The sequence below is a fragment of the Platichthys flesus genome, chromosome 11, assembly GCF_949316205.1.
Source record: "Platichthys flesus chromosome 11, fPlaFle2.1, whole genome shotgun sequence".
Classification (NCBI taxonomy): domain Eukaryota; kingdom Metazoa; phylum Chordata; class Actinopteri; order Pleuronectiformes; family Pleuronectidae; genus Platichthys; species Platichthys flesus.
The window spans coordinates 21,158,550-21,171,150 of record NC_084955.1 but is presented as its reverse complement, the minus strand read 5'-3'; the positions used below and the strand labels follow the sequence as shown (position 1 = coordinate 21,171,150).

General features: G+C 43.0%; 1 protein-coding gene across 2 annotated transcripts in view; it reads left to right on the top strand.

Annotated features, from left to right (window-relative positions):
- Positions 1-12,601, top strand: part of LOC133965354 (mannosyl-oligosaccharide 1,2-alpha-mannosidase IA) — a 161,449-nt gene that overhangs the window by 134,235 nt on the left and 14,613 nt on the right. For both annotated transcript variants that reach the window (XM_062399849.1, XM_062399850.1), the window contains exon 5: positions 12,082-12,176. In XM_062399849.1, coding sequence (XP_062255833.1) covers positions 12,082-12,176 — 95 coding nt within the window. The remainder of the gene's footprint in view (positions 1-12,081; positions 12,177-12,601) is intronic.

The following is a 12,601-nucleotide window of genomic DNA, read 5'->3' as shown; positions in this document are numbered from 1 at the left end:
TCTGCCTCAAGACCTGATGCAATCAGCAGGTGTCTCAGTGGTGTGGAGATCTGATGGCCACATGGTGCAGATCTGTGTCAGTGTTGGGTCAGTCCCAGGACACTCCCTCTTCATGGGCACATTTCTGATTTGAGGAACAGCAATTCACAGATTGATCTGCTTGAGTTAGTGGATTTACACAGTGAATAATGGATTTTTAATTGCAGTGGAAATTATTTCACACATCTGAAAAAGCATATCGCATGACCATTCACGTACGGTGGGCGTGTGCATGCTAGTGTAAACAGGAAGAAGATTGTTGGTTGTGAAATGGTGAAAAATACAACTTTGGGTTTCTTTTCTTGGGCCGACAACGTGGATCTGCTACTGACTGAGAGTTCTTGAAATACTTTGCATTCACTGCATGTAGTCCAGTCGTGACTGTTGAGACCAAATAATTAAGTAAATATGGGTGATTTCAAACTAAACACTGGCCAGCAGCAATTTCAAAAGTCTACGTTTTAGTGGCTTGAAAACTGTGTTAGGACAGACGCATTTTATGATTAAGCATCATTAGACCCTTTATTTGTATTTTATTTAGCTGAAAACCACACTGACAAAGATGAGTGTAAATGTACACACTGAAGATAAATGAGACAAATACAATAATGACCTGAAATGGGTTAAAAATGTAATTCCATGTAGGCTCATTACGAGGGACTCTTTTTCACAGCATCACATTGTTTTCACTCATCTGACACATTGGTTTTCTAAAACAAAAAAAAAAAATCAAATTTCTTTTTTTTTATGTAATTTATTCCACTGTCTCATCAGGAAACCACCACCACGAAAAACGTAGCTGAACAGGCCAATGAATATGTTCCATCCCGGACACTGACAGAATATTGATTTAGTGCCTCACTCTCAAACGTGGCTTTCTGAACAATCTGGCAGTCGTCCATTTGTTGTGTAGAGCCACCGATCACTCTTCTCTGCCTGCTCCCCCTCTCCTCTCATTCCATGTTGTCGGAAAAAACACGGCCAGGGCATAAAACCTTTGTATATTCCCACTGCTTCAGCCGGGGCAGATAAATTCAGTTTTAGTTTATAGAGCCAATATTAAATGCAGTGTGTATACACAACAATATCACCCCTCTTTAGCCGTTAAATCTGAGTATGCATGTAAGCTCGGAAGATTGTGTGAGATAGGCAAATCCTTTCTTCTCCTGTAGATGGTGGGAAACATTATCATTGCACCATCATTGTTGTTCCTTGTTTCACTTTCATGGAATCACTTCTACCTTCTCTCTGTCTTTCTTTTCTCCATCTTCTCTGTTTTTCCCCCCCCTCTACCTGGCGCTTGGTGTGTCATAACTTATAATTAGCATAGAAAGACCAGGCTCCATGCAATATCTATGAGCTGTGACATTTGTGGCGAGACAGGGTTTCCTCAGATGACCTTGGGGCCTCGCACACTGAAGGGTCCAGTTAAAATCAAGACACCATTACTCAGTCCAACATCTCCGGTCCAGACACAGAGAGATATTCCGGTTCATATGAGAGGTCCAAACAGCAGATTCATGGTTATTTGTATTACTGGTGACGCTTGTAGCCGTATCCTAACAGCCGGTGCAGTTTAATTAGTTTTTCTGGTCAGTGGTCCTACTACAATAACACAGGCCTGCCCAACACCCTGAGGAAAATCTGCACTGAATCATATTGGCATGTTCCAGAAGGAATGGTTAAGGGCCAGTAGCCACAGTTTTACTGGTGCTAATCTCAGGTGGGAAAGCTATGAACCAGTGCTGGGCTGGTTCAGCTCTGGCGTCGCCTCAGTGGCCACACCATCGCCACAGTGCCATCGTTACCAGGGCAGCCGGTGCTGCTCCTGCTGCTCCTGCTTCTTTCTGCATTTTTTTTTTTTTAATTTGTGTGTAGCAGCAAAACAACATCTGACTGTTGTTGAGACTATTGCTAACTTTGTGTTTCAAAGCACTGTTATCACACATGTTTTAAATGGTAGTTAACGTTTGAAAAGTTGACACTAACTGTTGTGTAGTTATCTGCTTCATACATAGTGAGCACATTGTGGGAAGTATGTGGAAACGGAAACATATTGGGAATATCCTTCTGGATAAAAGGAAACCGGATGGTGAAGAGACTTGGCTCAGTAGTTTAATTATGAAATTTAATCCAGTTCAACACTTTGCTGATATCGACGACCTTGTTTCTATTTGGGCTCAGACGAGCTCTACTGTAGTTATTTGTTCCCCCGCTCCCTGGGCCTGAATCCTGCACCAGGGTCTGTTGGCAGGAACCACGTGTTTTTTCTCAGCCTGCAGACAGATGACGCCTGGCCAATCCCAAACAACAATCCTCTTTACTGTCGAGCTGTGAGCCTGAACTCAAGCAGAGAATCTCGTTGATACGTGCCACTGAGAAGACGGAGGACTGGCGACAGGATGGATGCGACCCACCACTGAGAAAATGAGTGGAATCACAGCACATCTCCACCCGGCTGACACCCAGGACAGATGGAGCCATGGCAACAGTGTGCACGTGGCATCAGGAAGCGTGCACAGCCAATCAGAGCGGGGAAAGCATTGCCATCTAAGTAGGTCCCTGAGGTAGACTCATAGAGGATGATAGCCTAACAAGTGGAGGTTGGGACCGAAAGAATCAAGAGTATCCCTCATCACGGTTGTGGGAGAATGAGAGGAATATAGCACCATATGTTTCATATCCTCAGGGGATGATTTGATATAGGCTGAGACAACTACCATTTTAGATCACAGCCCGAATGGCTTTTCGTCAGTGATGCCTCTGTTGTGCTGTTAAACAGAAGCCTGGAGGCGAGTCTACGGTCGGTGTGTTTTTAGAGCGTGTACGTTGTGAGAGCTGCCTCTCTGGAATCCTAATTCATCCCATTTTCCCTTCTGTTATTGTATTTCTGTACTGTCGCCCACAGGGACTTTGTCACTTTGCTTTTGGAGCAGAAGATCACCTGCAAAACTGATAAGAGATTCTGTGTCTCGCTCAAGGAAACTTGAATACGTTTGACCCCAGACCCTCTGGCTGAATGAAAGTCCAACTTCTTCACCCTATTGACCAAGCAGCTTGCTGCAGAGAGTCGTCTTCACTTCAAATGTTTGATTTAAATTCATGAAAACATCTTTACTGTGTCAGAGGATTGATTTGCAAGATGTTCTGAATCTAGACAAAAAAATGCAGCTATTTGCAGCCGCTGTAGTCGACACGAATGTTATTTTTTATGCTGTGATGAAAACCAAACGCTCCCATTTCATCACGCCATCTCCTTCGGATGGGAAGGCAAGAGGTGGAATGGGGGAGGCCAAGGTAAATGTCATAAAACATGTTCTCATTACACAGGTAGGAAAAAAAGAAAATAGGGCTCCAATAAATTCAATAGAGGTGACATATAAACAGCTTTTTCCCCCCTTGTCCTATCAGATATGAGGTGTAAACGCCTGATAGGGAAGTTGAATGTGACTCTTACATGACCCTGGTTTTAGATTCTCAAATCACGCCTTCTGTCACATTTTCTGACACCTCTGCTTCAGTCTGCTACACTGACGACAAACTCTCCTCTCTGTGTTTCCAGATGAGCTGCATTGTAACACGTCTGCTTCAGCTCCCACACATTTAGCCTGAGACAGACAAAACGTCAACAAAGGGACGCTGCAATTGTATATATTGCGTTCTCTCAAATAGTTTTCACTGAGGTAATACTAAGGAAATGATTACCTCTTCAAGAAGATTCCACTTCAACCTTGTACTGCTAGAAGTTCCTTTCTTTTCGAATGTATGGCATCATAGCTTGTAGAGGAAACGTCTGTCATGAGAGTCAACGTCTTCGCTCTCCTTTTTGAAGAACTTGTGGAACTTAGTTTCTCGAGTGTCTCACTGGTTTCAATTTTCAAGGAAAAGCTGTGAAATTGTGTGGGTCTGAGGGGGGGGGGGGGTATCTCTGCGCCGCAGCCGTGCACTGCGTTAAGCTGAGTTGCCTTTTATTTCCTTACTCTATGGAGGCTTTGTGATTATGCAGTTTTCTTTTTTTTTTTTTAACGAGGATATATTACATACAATTTTTTGTCACTCAGCTCAGCAAATTCACTCCGCAGACCCTCACACTACAGAGGCACAGTGCAGTCAAATGACTGCATGGGCTACCTGCGCTGATATGCATGACAGCACAAGTGCACTCTGCGTACAGAACTGTATCTCACAATTCACTGTCAGCTGCTGACAGCATGAAAGAGGAAGAATTCACACTTTAAACATTAGTCTCTGAAAGCCGGTCATGAGGCTCATTTCTGCTCCTCGTTAGATACGGAAACAGACGGAACCTGTAGTCTCATTCATTCTGTCCGTGTATCTGTTCGTATAGTCAACTGAACCACAAATCCACGGCAGGTCACACATAAACCAAATCTGATCTTCCTCATCTTGCATCGCCGCTTCTCATCCCAGTCAGAGATTCACACTCAAAACCTCCCACTCTCCCCCCCCCCCCTCTCAGTGAGGCTGTGGCTGCTTTATCATCCACACTCTATCCTCACCTCCTCATTGCATTGTGTTCCTCCATTGACACTTCTTTTCAAACCACTGCCTCTTTTCGCACAGATTATTGAAGCATCTGAAGAATAGCAGTCAGGGTTTTTATACAGATGATTATGATTTTTATAAAAGGTTTTAGTGGAAAAAATAGCATAAAAGCTAGGGAAAAGATTCCAAGCTATTTACCCAATAACCTTAAATTGTAGAATCTATATTTCTAAAGGCATAAATTGACGATATAAGCAGAGTTTTTCATGATGTTTGGAGAAAGCAGTTAGCATTGACAAGATATGTCACCGAGAGCAGGGCAAGAAGTATGATAGAGTTTCATAACCCACACGCTGTCTCTATCATTCACACAAATTCCCACTGGGTGAGTTTCCTTTCAAGTCCTGACACTGAGAAGAATGTGTGAATGAAGTTTTCTTACCTCAGATCGAGGACTGTAGCGATGGTTTTCAGAATCGTAGATTCAGTCTCATGTTATTGGAAGTTTTAAGTATCATGGTCAGCCACTACTGTTTTCTAAAAGAGGAGGTAGAGCTGTTGGTGTTTTCCTTCACAAGGTTGCCGGCGAGAGCATTCACTGTTTGGCTCGACTACAGGAGGCATTTATATCTCTGAATATATCCGTGCCTTGGCATGGATATATTCAGTGGATCCAAGAAGGACGAGGGTAGTCTGAACCCTTTTGTCTAGAAGCGTCAGATATTCAAGGCAAATTATAATTTTGGCATAAAATTATTTTTGTTTCTAGCTATCCTTCCTTGAGAGTTGCTGTTTTTGCAATGCCTCTGTTGAGGGAGATGTCATCTAGCAGTCGCTCTCTCTCTCTCTGCCGTAGTGAAGCTAGCTTTGAAAACTCACCATATTCCTTTAACCTTCAGGTGTCAGATAAAGTTTCTTTCCTCCATGAGGGAGTTCCTTGTAGTACTCCCAGACTGGTGAAGCCTTTTTTGCTCAGGGTAGAGCAATTTTTTTGCTTCCTCTGAACTCCACTGAACAATTGACCCTCTACATTCAAAGATCTTTATGTGATATGTTAATGACAACATAGCCTGGACCTCCAGCACCTCCCTGAGGACCAAATTGTTTTTATAATCCACTGCTGCTCTTATTGAACATTACAACCTCCGGTTAAATCGATCGGGGCTTTAAAGTTTCATACTCTGTTGTTGAGGAGAAGTTGCTGACAGGAAACAAAAAAAAGTGGGAAACTTACATCACCCCCACTGCCGTGCAGTGTCTCAGCCATTTGCATGTAACTGACAGTCAGTCTCAGAGGATTCTTTCTCTCTTAGACCTGAACAAGAGCTCTCGTATTCCCTGCAGTTTCTTGGGGAGCTCTGTCTGCCTGTGCCCACACAGGAAGGTACCTGTTAGCTGTTCTGTCGGGCTGAGTGGGCCAGGAGGTGCCCTGCTGTCCTCCTACTCGACGCCTGTGAGACTCCGCCATGCCTCTAATGAGAAGTGGACCAGCTGCTGCTGCTCCTCTTAGCATCCCATTAGCAACCTCGTCTTCCTGTTCTTCTTCCCGCAGTCGCGATGGCACAGAGGTTGAGGCAATTTCAGGTTGAATTATTGATTGGTCACTGGCTCTGTCTGATCTTCTGATGCAGGGAGCGACTGATCGGGTGTGACATCTGTCAGAGTGGCAACAGGTATAAGAGTGTTGCTCTGTGACGGGAGAGCTGTTATTTTCCTTGTGCACGGCATTGAGTGTGTGTGTGTGTGTGGCACAGGTCTGGTTGATGGGGTCCAATGTGCCAACATTATTATCTTTCAAGGTGTGAACACAATGCCTTACAGTGATTTGCTGTGACAGGCAGCTCACAGCTGGCTGCAGGAACATGCCTTGGCTCCATGTATTCCCCTAACAGTTGAACAATGTTGGTATTAACCCTTCTCTCTGGATTTCCTCCTCGTTCTGCACAACAATCCACTTCAGATAAAAATGGGTGCAACTGATTTCCCAAAGAACAACTGTTAGCATCCGCTGCCGTTTGGTGTTTTTTATATTAAAACTGAAACATCCCATTAATGACCACTCTTGAAAATGTGGTTGAGTGACTGTAAAAAAAATCACAAGAATCCTTTATCCTTAAGTTATCATTAATCCTATTTCTGGTTTTGTCCAGTAAACAGGGCAGATATAATGGTATAGTTTCAGACTCACTGTAATTAGGCCCTGGGAAGCATCAGGAGCTGAGGCACAAGGCAGAGTGTATATGTGCACAATAATTGCATAATTGACTGGAGCGAAATAATAGCAGCTGTGACTTCTTTATTTTACAGTAGCAGCAGTCGGCCAACTGTGAAATCATTTGTATGAGCCCTGCTTAGTGGGTTAATGGGAGAGGTGGAAAATAGGGTGGGTGGCTCATGTACTTGAGAGATGAACTTTTTAACCTGATGAATATTGCTCAACAATATAGCTGTAATGGGGACTTATTTCAAGTTGATTCTTTCCAGCGGGGGCTTTAATGAGCATCCACCACTTGTTTGTTTTCCAATTTGGACTTTGTCTGGTACTTACATTTTACCGCTGCGTTTGTTTTCTGAGAAGACCTCCTGCCTAATTTATTGAACCTGTTTTAGCATGTTCGCAAACTTGCTCTCAGGCGATGTCGTGCTGCTTAAATAATGCAGGGTACTTTTCTTTTCTGACATCGGGAGTGAGCAACTGATGTGGGACTGCACGCGGCTCCAGAGCAGACAGTGTTCAAGGCCTCAGTGTCACTCAGACAGCTCGGCTGATTGAGACCTGGAAATGTGTCGCAGGCAGAACATTACAGCTTTGAGGAGTTAAACAGAGCAGAAAATTGCAGTTAAATCCCTGGCACGGATGTAAAAGATGTAGCTTTTTTTAAATTAGCGATCATTACACTTTCTTTGTTAATGGTTTGTAGAGGCCCTGCAAAGCAGTAGAAACCAGGCTTTCTTTAATCCTCCCCAAGTTAACCTTTAATATCTGATACAAATTATACTCTCTACTAATGCAGCTCAATATAGCCACCAGCTATCACTGAATAACCAAAGCAGGGAGGAAGCTTGCTCGAAGGCAACAGTGTTGATTGTACCGAGGCTCCAGACTTGTTGAACCACAGTGGGCTGATGGTGCTGCCACCCTCACACGCTCCTCTGCTTCTCAGTCTTCTCACACCAGCAGCTTGTGAAATGAAGAACAAAATCAATGTGCAAGGCAAGGTCTACTCCAGTCGGTCTTGTCAGATCCAGCTGAAAGGGTAGAAATATTGATGTAGACAACTGAAGCCGAGGACTCCAATATCTGTCGAGTATGTTTATGTTTGAATAATTCTGTGTTCCCTGCGTGGCCCAACAAGTTACAGGGAAAAGAAAGGTATTCTAATAATGATGAACGCTGCTGTGAGAGAGCATGTTGCTTTCAGGATGGATGTTAGTTCCAGGTCTGAATAGGGCCGATAGGTTTTAGGTTTTCCTTGTGGACAGAGATTAAAGTATATGCTGCCTTTTAATAGAAGTCGTCCTCCAACGTTCAGGACAAAGAGAAAGAATAATGAGAAGACTTGCATGAAGATGGAAAGTGGTGATGGAGGGATACGAAGTTGGGTTTTGATCCATGGTCTTAAATTGTCCTTTCTCACATCAGAGGAGTCACAATATCTCACCCACTGAGTTTTTAGATTTGACTGTTTATGGAAAACAGAAACTTGAGGTGACTTTTAACAAACTCATCGTACAGAGGCGGGTTACATAAAAAACATAGTGTGTATCAAGGCAGCATTATGCATGCCCTCTTCACGAGCTTTAGTCTCATAATGAAGGAAACCACAAGCAGTCGTCTGAAGCAGAGAAAGGAATTGCCTTTACACTGCCGTTCAGTTTTCCATGACAATGTAGCTCAGCACCCGAATTCTCCTCCTCAGCAGATCAGGTTCCCAGTCGGCTTTGTCTCCTCCATCTCTGTAATGTGAAGAAAGAGGAGGTGATGGCTCATGTAAAAGCGACGGGGCTTTGTTCTCCCATTGAAAGAGCCCACAGTTTCTCTGAGAATCACCGACACAGTCTGGGATGTGTGCTGCTGATGAAGATCTGCTCTGGCTGCTGAAAACCCATCAGCAACCCAGTCACGTTTTATTTTCACTTCGCCCATCACCTGTCTAATCAGACCTGAGTGTCTCAAATGTGAATACGAGTCTGGGGATATTCTAATGTTTGTCAACAAATCCTATGAAAACACACAAAACTCAATATAAATAGATACAACTGAAAAACAATTTTTTTTAGTTTTTACGGCTCTGAGCCTCAGCACTTTTATTTTTAAATAGAATAATAATCTATATAATAATGGATACTACATTGAAGTGCCAACTCGCAGCTTCAATTTGAGTAGATGAACATTAACATAGAAGACACAGTGTAGGAGATTTAGCGTCTTAAACAGATAGTGCCAGCATTTTATGGATTTTAAAACTAATTGCACACTTGGCTCCTACATATTTCTTGGGCAGTGCTGTGTCGTTTAAATGTTAGTTTAGACCATTGACTGTATAAAGATGGACGATGAGGCTTTACTTCCTGGAGATGGAGTCGCCATGGAAAGGTCACGCAGACAAGACATTTCATTTGACATGAACACCAACATAGAGGAGACAGGATTCATTACCCTTACTGCAACGATCCACCAGGGGGCAAACAAGTCAAGTACAATAAAAGTTCACTCGTGGTTCAGAGTTGACTGAAAGTTGCCTGTCTACATGTAGGTGACTGTGCAAGTGAAATAGATGAAGTTCAATCTCTTTTTTTATCAGAGTGATTTGATTGTTTGGCTGCTGGGTTCATTTTATTAAAGCAGGTGTGTGTAGGAAAGAGCTGCAGTGAAGCTCTAGCAGAACTTCAGGAGCACAGACATAAAGGTTTTCACTGGTAAACAGAATTGTCAGGGCAAGAAAACCTTTCTCAAAGCGTCTCTGTGCTCGGCTCTGATGTTGTTTACTATGGGAGAGAGGACGACACGCCTGATTCACGTCTTCAGCAGTTAAGATCTGACAGAAAAGCCATTTGTGTCCTTCTGTCCACGATCTGACCGGGAATTCAAACTGAAAGGGATGAAAGCGACCTGTCGGCTGTCACCTCAGATCAATGTGCCTCTCTGCTGGGTTGCACCATGCTGCCTATCTTATCAGACAGGTAGAGAAAGTCAGAAAAATACTTTAAATCCTCATCATAAGCAATCTGTACGTTACTGATAGCTATGGATGGATGAGGAGGAACGTGCAAACACACAAAGTTTAATTACTGTAGCACTTCAGTAATGAAGTTCCTCCGCCGGAGGAGGCTCTCAGTGTGGCACCGGAGACCAGCACCATGACAGCCAAGACAGATTTATGAACACTGCCCTTAATTTAGCTTGTGTGCCTCCTACAGTAAATCACAGAGCAGATGTCAGCCAAAGGGGTTTTTACTATAATGAATCAAGTCATTTATTAACAAGTAAACAAGAATACAGCAGCGAAATATAATCTGCTGCCATATTGGCTGTTAGTGTGGGAGAGTGTGTTTGGCTCTTGTCTGATGAGCGTCATTGGTTTCATTTCAATGTGCATCTTGACATTAAACACACTGAAGGAAATTCATAATGATGCAAACACAACACACAAAGAAAAGCAAGCTTGAGTGTGTGTGTGTGTGTGTGTGTGTGTGTGTGTGTCTGTGTGTGCCTGTGTGTGCCTGTGTGTGTGTGTGCCTGTGTGTGTGCGCGTGCGCCTGTGGGTTTCTGGTTCATTGGAGAAGCAGTGGTGGTAGAAAAGACCGATGAGGAGACATGAGACCAGGTTCATTAGTGTTAGCTTTGATAGAATAGGAGGGAATGTACCACACACACACACACACACACACACCCCCACTCAGAGAATTAATAAGTGACAGTGTAATGACACCCTGGTTGCAGCCCACTACTGTGTGTGTGTGTGTGTAGCCAGAGAACTGGGAGCAGCTGATAGACTCACACAAAGTATCACATAATTTCCCCTCCAATGTCTGAAACAAACACAAAAGCAGGAATGTGAAATTGATACATTAAGTAGAAGTGGATGATGAGGTGAATACAGATTTTCTAAAAAAACAAATGAAACTTTACTACCTGTTATAGTTTAGCACGAGTATCAACACAACAAACCACTCAAGCAAACTTCCACACATCGTGATGCATTTCTTACAACTGCAGAACTTCCCTGAGAATCATCACATCCTAAGATTTCCTCCAGAATCAAAGTAAACCAATGACAGATGTCTGCCGATTGCAAGCAGGATGTGCTATAGGCAATTCTGTATGATTTAAATTGTCCAAATTTAACAACAGCCTTCAAGTTGAAGCACACAAAATATCTTGATGAATTCATTCAGACATGATCCATTGAAACTTTTTTCAAAACAAGAATAATTATCTTCTCAGTCTCAAACCTTAAAGTCTAGATTATGTATTTTAAGAGCAAAACTTTCCTTTCTGTCAAATAATAGGAAAATGAAATGGTTTCCTCAGTGCGCAGGACAGTGGTTTCTACCAAACCAATTCTTCTCTTATTCTTCTCCTGTCATCTGCTGATTCCGTGCAGCCCAACTCACAAACTCCCTTTTCCTGATCCGTCTTGTGTCCGGACAGTTTTTCCCTCCGTACGCCACGTCTGTCTCTTCTCTGTCACTTTCTCTTCTCCATCTTGTCTCAAAGGATTTCTGCCTCTTTTCCTCTCGCCTCTGCTCTGCTACCTTCATCCTCTTTGTCTCCTCAGACGTCTCCTTTCATTTTCAGGATTTCAATGTGTTACTTCACCAGCCAATCTTTTGTCCCCAAGCATTGTTATCGCTGGCTAAAGCTGTGGTTACTGATAATCCAGCTCACAAACTGATATGTTAACTTTGCCTCGGCCACTGGACGGTGGCCGTGGGGATGGAAGTGAGGATTTTAAACGGACTGTAGATTACATCGATGAGATTGCTTTTAATCCTGCTGGAGTTCTGGTGTAGCAAGTTGCACATTATTAGCTTTAGAGGGGAAACGTGTGCAGGGCTTTGAAATCTCAGACTGTCTCTGTGATTTTAACTAAGTTTAGGTGAGATGACGGAGTTTTCTTCTGTGTACGGATTAAAACATTATCTAATTTGTTTTAAAGTGTGGTATTATCTTTCAGATTGTCTATCAGATAGTATCCGGATGAGCTCAGTGGGGTCACTTAGTTCCGGCTCGCTGAACGTGTCAGGCTCAAACTGCAAGAAATACGGTGAAGCAGCGTTCTGTCATTATGCAGAAAAATTGGGGACCAACTCAAATTAGAAATGCATTCTCTGTTGACAGGTTGAAAAGCTGCTCAAGGCTGATTTGTATGACCTTGATGTCTTTCCTTTTATTTTATTGTTAACCTTGCCTTAGATTTTTTTTTTTCATACTTTTCATTGTTTTGTCATCTTCTATTGTCTTGAATAAAGTTTACATTGCACAGTCTGTGGATCAGATTTTCACAGTTTCCCTTCTTCTGTATTTTGCAGCTGTACAGGAGTAAAGCAATGGAGCTGGGGGAGAAGCTGCTGCCGGCCTTCAACACGCCGACAGGAATCCCCAGAGGAGTCATCAACCTGGGGAGGTGAGTCTCAGCACCGGCCCTCACCTCCAAATGGCCACCTCTGATAAAAGATGGTCCGGCCGGGGGGGCTTTTAGAAGGACACACAACTTATTTTTTGCTCAGCAACTACACAGCGGGCTGATAAAGCCAAGTTTAATGGAAGAGTTGTCATCAAGGACAAACATTTTTCAGTTAGGTCCGTTCCTTACTGCTCTGAATATAAAAATAAACGTGTATAGAAGCCTAAAGAAGAAACTAGATAAAAAGTCTTTGTAATTTCTAAACATAATCTCAGCTCCAGATAAATTTGCCGAAATGACAGCAGCAAATAAAGAGAATTAAAAAACTATTCAAACAGGCCCTGATCTGTGTATTTATAGTGGAGCATCTGCAGGCCAAGCTTTATAATGACGATGACATTTGGATTAGAATTAATCTGCTCACA